This window comes from Neopsephotus bourkii, unplaced genomic scaffold (assembly GCF_033783945.1).
Source record: "Neopsephotus bourkii isolate Nb327-2 ecotype Australia unplaced genomic scaffold, CSIRO-AGI_Nbou_v1 NB_196, whole genome shotgun sequence".
In the NCBI taxonomy this organism is placed as follows: Eukaryota; Metazoa; Chordata; class Aves; order Psittaciformes; family Psittacidae; genus Neopsephotus; species Neopsephotus bourkii.
Genome location: NW_026900709.1, coordinates 357,049 through 369,548, shown reverse-complemented (window position 1 = coordinate 369,548; position 12,500 = coordinate 357,049). Strand labels below are relative to the sequence as shown.

General features: G+C 37.6%; 1 protein-coding gene across 12 annotated transcripts in view; it reads right to left on the bottom strand.

Annotated features, from left to right (window-relative positions):
• Positions 1-4,794: 4,794 nt before the first annotated feature.
• The window catches only part of GULP1 (GULP PTB domain containing engulfment adaptor 1), a 170,490-nt gene continuing 162,784 nt past the window's right edge, over positions 4,795-12,500 (bottom strand). For 9 of the 12 annotated variants that reach the window (XM_061376078.1, XM_061376004.1, XM_061376051.1 and 6 more), the window contains one exon: positions 8,881-10,721. In XM_061376078.1, the coding sequence (XP_061232062.1) occupies positions 10,584-10,721 (138 nt within the window). In that variant the 3' untranslated portion in view covers positions 8,881-10,583. Of the gene's footprint in view, positions 5,111-8,880; positions 10,722-12,500 lie in introns of those variants that run through there. The other 3 variants (XM_061376069.1, XM_061376094.1, XM_061376103.1) reach the window with 2 other exon arrangements.

The following is a 12,500-nucleotide window of genomic DNA, read 5'->3' as shown; positions in this document are numbered from 1 at the left end:
AAAAGCACCATAGCTTTCAAAAGTGAACCAGTACAGATTCCCAGGGAACTCATTTAGTTATATTCATAGAATCATAGAATAGTTAGGGTCTGAAGGGACCTTCAGATCATGTAGATCCAGCCCCCCTGCTATGGGCAGTATTCAGTGAAACATGGCTAAAATACTTCAATTCTAATTTCTGTGAAAAAGCTTCAAAAGCATCTTTTTTTTTACTGAATAAAATGCTAACAGAATACAATCATACAAGGAATGAAAGTTGCAACAATTTAAATGCCAAACATGGCAGAGTCCCAAGTAGCTTTTATGAATGCTCAGTTAAACAGATTTTCTGAGCTGTGTTTTAGTCAGAAAAGCTTGTGTGTGGGACGAAGCTGCAAAAGAAGTGAAACTGCTGAAAATTCTTTAGGGTCTATTCCAAGACTCCTGTTTTGGAAAAGCTCTTATCATAAGGAGATTAATCTATATAAACAAGTCATTAATAGTTTACAAAATATCAGGATGATTATTCTTACTGTCATGTTTTCCAGTCAATACTGCAATAAGGACAATAAACTAAGCACTTCTGTAATGGTGTAATACAGAAGACAGTCCTTCTGGAAGCCTTCATCAGATAAACAACTTTGCTGGGTCCTTAGTATGGTACCATCTACCAGAAATCAGGATAAATGGATGGAAACTAGAGCTTGTGGCAAGCAGGCATCTTGGAAGAGGCTCAGTGTGAGTCACCTACTCTATGTAATGAAGCCACAACAGGGGATAGAAAAAAAAATTCCTTGTTTCTGGCTAGCTCAAAAAGCTCCAATAGGAGTTCTTGTGGACTGTAAATACAGCAAATCTGTATCTTGGCATCACTCACACAATCCTCAGGCAGAAAAAGTGGTGGGGCAGAACCAGAGAAGTTATCAAATCAGTTAAGTTTCACCAGAAAAATGCAGTGTTACTAAATTGTGGGAAGTTGGCACAAGATGACATTTCCCCCCCTTTTTCTTCTATACTCCTTTTCTAATCTATTTCTGCTCCTTCCTTTTCTTTATTGCAAAGCATAAGTTTTGCTGAATTAAATAGTGGAAAACATGGAGGGAAAAAGAAACCAACAAAAAAACATCCCAATACTGATTGTGGTTGCTGTCATTCATATGAGCCTTAGAATAGGTGCAATCTATCCCAGAATTCACTGTAGGAGACTGAACTCGCAGGGTTTATTATCTGAAATGATACATAAATTAGACTATCCAGAAATCTCTCAAAAGGCAAACTGCATATTCATGCACTTGGAAACCTTTCCCCCATCACACACAAAAAAAATATGTATGCAGTCCATGAAATCCAGTGAGAGTCTTGTAGTTTCAGGAAGAGCTTTGGTCTGATGAATAAATAAATGTGCTGTTTCATTTAATCTATGCCCTGGCACTTACTGAATGCTGAAGCATCTCAAGAAGGCTACATATATGACAAATGTCAGATTTTTATTTTGACAAAAAGTTGCCTGCCATTCTGTCATAACTAAATACAGGCATCTCTATTTTGTTGATGAGAACTGCTACGAACTTATCACCAGCTGATGACACTGCATATTCCCACATATTTCCCAGTGTCTCATTAAGCATATGTCTTAAAGGGTGGCAGGGGATGCGGGCTAATTATGTACCAAAGCTAACTTGTTTTTCAGCTGAGGGTTACAGAACACCTGCTACCTGGCATTTTTGGTTGCATTTTAAAACATATGGCCAGTTATTCAGACATTTTTTTTGTGACTTCTGCATCCTTTAATTTTTAAAACAACAACAAAACTCCAATGTGACAAATTAAGACAACTGAGAGCTTGCCTGCCATTGTTAACACTTTTTTGTCTTAAGAGGGTGTTCAAAGGTGGACAATACCTAGTAACTGATGGGATAGAATGAAAATAGCAGCTCGGAATGTTTAACTAGAGATTTCCCAGAGGCAGTGACACTTTCCTTTGCAGAAGGGACTCTTTTTGTGAAGCAGAATTGCTCGGTGAGACTGTGTGCTTAGTTTCACAAATTGAGAAATAATCATCATAATGAAGCCTCAGAGCCAGCCCCATTTCTTGGCATGCTCAGTTACCTTTGGGATTACACAACCATGCTTACTTCTGCAAGTGTGGGAATTTTCTTCCTTTCTTCCATAAGTGAAGCCAAAATGAAATAAAATTTGTTTTGCCGCATGAAGGACTTGATCTTTGCCAACTTGAGTTATTTGATCAATTATACTTTTAGTGCAAATCACATCAGTCATGTGGAAGGACAAAAGACAGTCACTTACAAACTCATCCACGGTAAAGACAGTGGGTTTGCAAGAACATCCTGCAATTGTGCTCATTAATTTATCAGAAGTTAAAAAGATAAAACACAGACATAACCATATATCAGCTTCTTTGATTTAAGAAGAATTCTAACCTAAGCACCTCAGTTACTCAGATATGGTGTAATAAGCAGGTAGGAAGACAAGAATACTTCATATACAAGAAAAGGAACAAAGCAATGAATCTTGCTTCTATCTGTTAATAAGGTTCATGTGTCATGCCAGCACTGGGCAGCCAACAAGTGAAACTGAAATCTAGCTTTCCAACATCCACAAAGGGATGATGACCATGATCAGCAGGGTGATCCCACAGTTCTAAAAAGTTTAAGAAAAAAAAAAGTGGGGGGAGAAAGGATACCAGAAATAAAAAAAGCATGGACAAACCCAGGAGCAGCCAGTCACACTGGTATTTTCTTTTTGTTGGAGTATAAATTTACAAGTAAAAAAATCTTATTCACAACTGATTTAACACTGTATCTCCAAACTAGCAGATGATGTTACTATCTTTTTACAGGCTTCTGTGAAGTTAATTGCCTATAGGCTGAATATAGGACAAGATTTTTCTCTGTTGATTACAGATTAGACCAAACTCAGTAATAAAGGTTAAACACTGGAGTTTCTCTACACTGACTGAGATCACATTCGTTCCAGCAAATAAGGTAACTTTCACACACTTCAGCACTAAACCATTCTTTGTGGTAGGTTCTGCACAACAATTAAGCATCTCTCCACCCTCCCTTCCACCGGGCATTTTACTGAATGAAAGTTGTTTTCTGGAATGCAATTTATTTTAAAACATTTATTTTAGGCAAAATTAAACAGACATTTGAGACTACATAAAATACAATTTCCAATTGGATCACATAACCTTTTCATTAAAAATGCACTGTTGTGTTGTTATAAGTATTTTTGTATGGATTGGCCAGGTATGTAATATTTAACCATGCCATTTGCAGTCAACTATAATAAAAATCAGTAATGAAGAAGTTTCTTAAAATGTGCAAATACTGTTTTTGTGTTACCATTGATAATAAATGACCACTAAATAGGTGCTCATTATGTAAAGCTTTTTAAAGTACAATAAAAATACAAATTCTATTTGTTAAAAAAAGCCATTCCTATGGCTACTAAACATCCTCATTATACAAATTCCAAAATACTATATGACAAACAAAATTATAAAGATTTCTCTTTATGAAACATATACTATTAGTGATTTGATACATTTTAATATATATATTTATATATAACACTCTACATGAATGTTGAATACAGAATAGGAAAGAGGAAGACTAAAGTAATAATCCAATTCATTTTTGTGGACTTCAAAGGTATATGCAGAAGTATGTTGTTGAACAAGGCATAAACATATGCATCTGGTGCTGAATTTGCAAACTGTTTCTTCATTGTGAACTGTAACTGTTATAGACAAAACCATAAGTATTAAAAAAAACTCTAATGGAAAAGGAATGAAAACAGGAAAAATCTAAAATTTTGGGGGGGGTTTCCACATCTGTAAGTTTTGAGAGAAAAATACTGGAGTTTTTAAAGTTTTTGAATTGATGTGCAGTTTGGGCATCAAAACACTAATGATAATTTTCTGTGATAGGTTTAAGATGGTATTTTATTGCTTCTGCTGAAGATTAACGAAGAGTATGCATAGACAGGTCAGCGCAAGTTGCTAGCAGCTGAAGACTGCAGTTACTTCTCTAACAGCCAGTGGGTATGAAAGACTTATGAACTTATATAGAATTCTTACAGGAAGCTTTAAAATTATAGTAAGACAGATAGCATTAAAGCAGACAGTGAAAAAAAGTCAACAGAGCCTGACTGTAAACACTCAGGTGCTGAAAGTAACTTACAGGACTGAGCCCAGTAAGTGGAATGCCTGCTTATATACAAAATTACATAAACTCCTAAGTAAATGCAAGACCATAATCTTCTTTCTAAGTTACGGCTATCATATAATGAATTCCGTATTACATACTTTACAGTTCAGCTATGAAATATTAAAAGAAAGGGCAGTTACTTTGTTCAGTCTGTAATTAGCAGTTCTATGCTCATTAAACACTGACAAGCACACTAACAATTTGTTAGTTTACAAAACATGAATTAAGGACCTAAAAGTCTTCTGGATTTTGTAAACTAGTAATGACATATATACAGCATAGTAATGATACACAGTAAAGGAGATCAGTTACACAGCATCTAGATTTACCTTTCAAGCATATATCAATGGTTAGTACTTTCTGCCTTTCCACTGCAATTTGAACGTTTTGTATTAAGTATTAAACATTTTACTGCTTGAATATTAAATAATGGCTTAAAAGCATAATTTCAAAATGCTGCCAGGTAAAGTATTACATGTAAATCATGCTTGCAGGTCTGCAAATAGAGAGAGGTATGTGCGAGCTTTCTGAAGAACTTCTCCAAGCTAATAGTCATAAAACATACTAATCTGGGGCAAAATGTGAGAGAAAGAAACGTAACAGTGTAATTTAATTCATATTTCATAAACAAATATAACTTTCTACATTTGTACAGGGCAAGACTAGAACTAAGTTAGATTTTTACAGAAGCAAATCTCACAAGAGTTTACATGTTGAAAAAATCAATTTTTGGCACATGGATAATATCTATGAATACACGTTCAGGATTAAAAAAAAACAACCAAACAACACTGTGTAGGATTTTCATATATAGTTTCTCGGCATCAGCACCTGCTGTCTAGTGGGTCAAGACAAAACACTGTGCCTTCAAGAGTTAATCCCATTTTGAACCCCTCCTGCAATGAAACAAAACTTAAGTTAACAAAAAGGAAAGTGACTTTTTGAGGGTTAAACTCTTTCTAAAAACATCTGAATTTGAGCCTAACTTTAGGACATTTCTCTCTTTACTTTAGAAGAAGCACAATAATGGCTGAATTTTCAAGAGAAAAGTTACCTTTGAGTCAAGAAAATTTCAGTCTATCAGGTAAAAGTACTGTAAAGTTATAAGCCATTGGAAACAAGGGGTCTGAATAGAAATGCTATGAGAACATCATCTCCAGGGACAGCTGCCATAATGTTCGGTTCACCATTATCTTAGCATACAGTTCACTTAGAGAATGTTGATTGCATGCTATGAAATCAGTAATAGGTGCTTTCATGAAGCAAATGTCTTGCAAATAAAATAAATCTCCTTGCAAAGCAACCTGTACTGCAAAGCCCAAGCCTTTTCTCACAGTACAGCAGTAGCTGAAGCATGCCTTTTAGTTTTGAAAGATAAATCCCAAATCAAACCAGCTTAATTTCAGATTTAAACCCCAGGCTAGAATTTTGAAAGCATATCAATAATTAATAACCCCACCAGCTACTGCCATCAGAAGAGTAATACTGAGAAACAGAATAAACTTCCTGGCAATAGTTATTGAATGGTCTGAGATTTTCCAAGTAAAATTTGAATATTCCTACAGGCAAATCCAAGATGAGCCAGTAGCTCCAACTGTGTCACCCAGTTTGCCCTTCCTGGATGACATGGTGCTGCCAAAGCCCACCAGCACATTTGACTTTTTTTTCCCTTTATTCACTCTGTACTTCTCAAAGGGATAACATGGAAGAGAACTGATTTGAAAAAATATTTCAAGCAAAAGATGTCTGATCCTCCAAGTCAAACACCTCCTGTTGTTCATCTACCAAAAGGATATTATTAATTGATGTAACTGCAGTCACAGAAGGGGAAATTCAGAATTAGCCCTACAGTCTATCCTATCATATTGTAAACCCTGCAGTTATTACACTGCATCTGAAATGCTTACCTTTTGAAGCACTTCAGATATGCTTTGAAGTGTATGTAAAGGCTGCTTCCAGTTTTGTGACTGTAAAACGGATAGTTTGTGCTTCAACCTGAGGATGCTTCATAGAGGTACAACAGAGGTACAACAGCTACAGCAACTACTTTAGCAAGGACAACCATGTTCATTTTTAGCAATCCAGAGAGGCCTTCACAGAATATGCATCTAATTCATGTCCTGCATGCTCTTACCTTTCTATATATTCAAGCACTGTTTGCTGCTGTCTTAAGAAGCTGCACTTCCAATGTCTTTTCTCTGGCTAGCTAAAAGCAAATCAGCTTATATATTTTGGAAGCACATACATCCCACTGCTTTTATATTGATCATGTGTGATTTTTTAATTTTTTATTCCATACAAAATGGTATTTTGTCATTTAACACTTAGCTTGTGTTTCCTGTCACTATTTTGAACTATTTCTGCTTTCTTGAAGAACAATGCTCTCCTTATCTTTTCTTCTTTAACTTCAGACCACTTTCTCCCCTATTTAGTCCTCCTCCTCTTTGAAGATGTGATATTCTGCATTTAAAATGATCATATTTTCACGTATTTGCAATGTGATCAGTGTTAATCCATTAAGATATTGCTGCACTATATGTATCATAATTATTTTTAAAAGCATTTTAACTTTATTACCGTAACTATTGTCTGTTGTAAAAGAAAATAGTGATGTGGTAGCCAGGTGCTGTTACTAGTTGCATACTTGAGAACCCAGCTTCTATTGTAGGCAGAACTAATAAGGAAGGAAAACCTACTATTACAGTATCAGGAACTGCAGTGTTAACACATTCATACTTTAAAATGGCTCATGCACTTAACTGTCTATAAAAGGAGCATGACATTTCAATGTTCATCTGTTAAATCACACAAAACAGACTGTCATTAAATGTCAGATACTACAGTTACTAGCAGGTTCAAAATTCCATGCCAACCACATGATCAAAAAAGCCCAACAACATAAAGAGGACATCAAGGCAATCTAGATCGCCAGATGGGCATTTTTAAGATTTTAAAAGAATGTAAACCCCAGAGGTTCAGGTTTTTTGGTGTGTTTTTTTTCATGAAAATGTAAGTGAAGGACAAGAAGAGCGTAGGAGTTGAAAACAAAGAATTGGCTTAACTAATGCTCCTACTAAATTAAATGCAGTCTTCAAAGGGGAGGTGGAGGGGGGAAATAATATATCAGAAGATCCTTGTCTAGCGCATTCCTTGGCAAAGTGATTGCCATAAAATTTCCAAGGATCAGAAAAGCATCTCCCCAGCCATCTCTATTCCTAATCCTGCAAATTTTGCAAAATAACTCCAAATTCTTAAATGGTTTTTGGAATCCTCAAACCTGTATTTTGGCAAATATACATTGTATTTTTTTTAAAATGGCAATTAGCTGTAGTCAAGCAAGCTGTGGGAAGATAAGGTTTTAAAAAAAGATTCTCCTTTATGTCCAGACACAGCCGAAGTGTAATTAATGCAGATAACAGAAGTATCCCATGCTGCAGTTCTTACAGCTATGCAGAACATTTTGAGCTTTATAACTGATTTCAGGAATACAGTTTATACATACATCTGAACTGCATACATCTCTGTCAAATCCTTTGGCTCCTACTTGAAGCTGCTATATTATTATTATAGTATCCGTTACACAGTGTATGTCTAATTCAGACTCTCCACTTCAAAACCCAGCATTTGCAGCTGTTATAATAATGAAGTCAGTTGGAATGACCAAGCTGATTACAAATTATGATTTTTTTCTCTTTTTCTAATAAACTCAATTAATGTATAATGCAGAATATTTTTTCTTTTACAATGACATATATAGTCAGCACCTGATACACATTACATACTATATATATTAAAAGTTACATTAATTTTAGTACACAGCATTTAAAGTATTTTGCGTTGTGAAATTTACACACTCCAGCTTAAAGTAATATGTCTTAGCACAACACACTGCCTGTTCATTAAAACACATGTCCTGTACTTTAAACATTCATGAAAGAGCAACTCCTCATGTGATCAGAAAATCTCTCAAATCTGCTGATTTTTAGGAAATGCAGAAAAGGCCATTCCCTGTTACTGGACAGGAGTGGAAGGGCTATGAACGATGACTATGTGTCCTGGGTTTAGCAGTAGCAGTCAATTTTTCTCCTTCTTAGTAGCTGGTGCAGCATTGTGTTTTGACTTTCAGCCTGGGAACAGTGCTGGTAACACCAATGTTTTTAGTTGTTGCTAAGTAATGTTTACCCTGACCAAGGACTCCATGAGTCTCATGCTCTGCCAGGGAGGAGGGGAAGCTGGGAGGAAGCAGAGACAGGACACCTGACCCAAACTGACCAAAGAGGTATTCCATACCACAGTATGAAGTGCCCAGGGTGGGGGGATAACTGTGAGTTACCTGGAAGGACACAGGGTCTTCTGGGTCGGACTCATTTTTCGGTGGGTAGCATCATATTCTGTTTCCTTGTTATTTTCTCTTATTGTTGTCGTTGGTGGTAGTGGTGGCAATTTGTGTTGTACACTGGTTGCTGGACTGTTCTTATCTCAACCCGTGGGAGTTGAATTCTTTCAATTCTCCTCCCCATCCCTCCGGGAGCGGGGAAGGGGAGAGCTCCCAGAGGGGGGAAACACGGGCCTCGACTGCTTCCAGCCCAGCACCACTCACTGGGAGTGAGTGAATGAACTGCCTGGCTGGGTTTAAACCACAACACTATGTCAAGTAACTTTTTACTTTCAGGGTGATTTAATACAAGGACTGAACATCTTAGTTACCCAGATAAATAATGGTATTGTACTAAAGGATATGATTGGTCTCTTGAAGAGAGTAGCAAAGCTTGTTTTCACGAGTGAAAGCAACCTGAAAACAAAGCCTCTTCCAAAACACCCACTTTTTTAGTTTCTCTGATAATAAGATATGAGCTATTCCGGTTAAAAACAGTAAACAGTAAAAGACAAAGAACTCTTTTTTCCCCAGAAGATAAATTTGCCAAAGCCTTACTGCTTTGAGGTTGACTCGTCACTTCACAGTAACTTCACCTCATGAGCTTAAGTCAGTGGAAAGCCTATGAACCAATGATAAATTTACACATCTCTGAGAAGATAATTTAAAAGGCTGAGGGTAACTTATTTCAGATAGAAAGACATCAATCCTACTGACTGCTTCAGGGCATGCAGGGAGAATGGCCTGCAGCTCCTGGAAGCTTTATGATATTAACTACCTTGAGATTTTAATAAATTATAGCAGCTGTTCCTGGTATGAGTAATGATCCAGGGAAACTTCCCCTCAACTGCAAGGTTTCTGAGAAAACAGACAGATTACATTTATTAATGTCTGAATGCAGTAAAAATAGTGAAATTAAAATATGTTTCAGCATAAAGGTGGGGGAAATGGAAGGTTGAATAGTCATCAGAGAGAGGCCTGAGCTGTAAAAGTCACATCTCAGTATATGTTTGAGTTTTGAGCTCTCCAAAAATATCAACAAGAGACTAGACTGAGAAATGGAGTAGAAAGAGCTTGAGTGTGAAATCTGGACTCTCACTGAAGTTTAAATATAAAAGTGTTCTCCCAGAGGTCAGGAAAATTTATCTGATCTTTTTAAATTCAGAATATTGGATGCAGAGGAAAGCACCCACTACTTAAAGGGCTTATCCTCCAAAGCTTCTTCTGTGCTGCACTTTCCCCTCCCACTTTGCTTACACATCACCTTCCAACGCACACATACAGTGAGACAGCTTTACTGCAGACAGGCATATGTTTGACAAGGCATCTGACATAACTTTACAGGAGAAACAGGGTAAGAGAGTCTGGACCGAGCTGCTCCAATCAGTTTGTCACTGGCTGCTGCCGAGACAGCTTGCTTACCACTCACTGCAGGATAAGCTGTATTTAACACCGTCTCAGAGTGAGTTTATATTTTGAGCTATTAGATGTGTTCATAAGCAACTTACCTTTGTATATTTAATGGAATATGTATTTACTGAAAGTCAGACTGTACTTTCATAATGTGAACAGATTCCTTCAGTTTGCATTCCAGAGAAGGAAAGAAGCCTGTATTTTTCTTACGTTTCTTTACATTTTCCAGAGCACATTGCATATTCTGTGCTTTTACCTTTTGCAGCATCCATTTCACCTTTCTTCTTATCAGCTGTATATCTAACAACCACTGACTTCTAGTACAGCTATCTTCTGCTCATTTCAAGCTTTTAAGTAATTATTTCCAAATAATCACAAATGTGACTGTATTAACACAAAAATATATGTATCAAAGGTTTTGCTTAAACCATTTCACTAAGGACAATCTGATAACGAAAACTGGAGGCTTCACTAGTACACATGGAAAATAAACAGCAATGAAAATGAAGGCTTAGTATTAGCAGCTGATAAGAAAAAGAATCAGCTTTCCTACCTTAAAAAATTGTAGGCCACTAAAAGTTTTAAAAGTTACATGAAAGTTTTTGCATATGTACATACATATTCATAAAAATAGACACCAGACATGAACACATGCACATTTCAATTGTAAATGCTTTAAATACCATTATCAAAATATGATATACCAACCATCGATGACGCTAGGCACCCAGGAAAGCACAAGAAGATAAAAGAGATATTAGTAAAAACATGTTTCAATCTGCATTTACCACTAGCATAATACTGTACATAACTTTTTTGGTCAAAGTTAGAATTGTTAGAATTTTGTTTTCATACTTTGTTAACTTTATCCTTGTTCTCAACTGGATTATATATGAATAAGTTTTGTTTCTACATATAGACCCACTAGTTAATTTTCAGTGGAAGTGTCAGGGTATGCTAAGACTGATAGACTAGAAGCTCCAATTGCGAGATAAAGCATACAAAAAAAAGCTGGAAAACCAAAACGTGTATGTGCAGAGGGGAATGCAGGACCAAGGCAATATTCTTTGCAATGGGGCGTAATAGTGGCATCAGGTTTGGAGTTTTTGTTATTGTTTGTCTGTTTTTTTGGTCAAGAGAGTACAAACAATGATGCGAGTTTCTCATTTTATGACTTCAAAAATTTTGATAAGGATTTCTACTGTTCCATTCACTGATGTTTTATGAGGTGATAGCACTTTGCAGGCTTATATGCTAACAATCAAACTAACATTACCTGTAATAAGAACTCTTAGTGTGTGACATTTGGGTATTTTCATAGGATTCTTCCTAGTAGCCAGAGATGCTACAGTATACTTTTTCCTAAAGTCGGCTATAGACAATAGAAACATTGATGTATATCAGTGTGAGGTGCTAGAAGATTTGCTTTTTGTGCTAAAGGGCTTGGCAAAAACATTATTTCATTTACAAAACCCAAGCATTTTTACTGGAATTGTAAAGAAGCCAGTTTTCGCTTTTATCTGTTATCTGAAATTATTTGGGACAGCGCTCTGGAATTGATGAAGACTGGGAGGCCTCCTGTAATCCTAGGGTGAAATCGGTGTGCTCGGCTCGCTCCCTGAAATGTCTGTACGCCAATGCGCGCAGCATGGGAAATAAGCAGGAGGAGCTAGAAACCTGTGTTAAGTCAGGAGATTATGATCTGGTGGCAATTACAGAGACGTGGTGGGACAGCTCACATGACTGGAATATAGTCATGGAGGGCTATGTCCTTTTCAGGAAAGACAGGCCAGCCAGGCGGGGTGGTGGGGTTGCTCTTTATGTGCGAGAGCAGCTACAATGCGTTGAGTTCTGTCCGGGGACAGATGATGAGCGAGTCGAGAGTCTGTGGGTGAGAATTAAGGGGCAGGCTGGCAGGGGCAATACTGTTGTGGGGGTCTGTTACAGGCCACCGGATCAGGGTGAGGAAGTTGACGAGGCCTTCTACAGGCAGCTGAGAGCGGCCTCACGGTCACAGGCCGTGGTCGTCGTGGGGGATTTTAACTTCCCTGATGTTTGCTGGAAGGACTACTCGGCAACCCAGCCGCAGTCCAGGAGGTTCCTCCAGTGTATGGATGATAACTTCCTCATGCAAATGGTGGATAAGCCAACCAGGAGAGGTGCGCTGCTGGATCTCATCCTCACTAACAAGGAGGGTCTGGTTGAAGGAGTGAAGGTTGAGGGCTGCCTTGGTTGCAGCGACCACGAGATGGTAGAATTCAGGATCTTGTGTGGTAGGGTCAGTAGAATAGCAAGTAGAATCGCAACCCTGGACTTTAGCAGGGCAAACTTTGGCCTCTTCAAGCAATTGCTAGGGGAAATCCAGTGGGCTAGGCTGCTTGAAGGGAAAGGGGCCCAAGATAGTTGGTTGACGTTCAAGGACTGCTTTTTCCGAGCTCAAGATCAGAGCATCCCGACACGTAGGAAGTCGAGGAAGAGGGTCAGGAGACCTGCGTGGT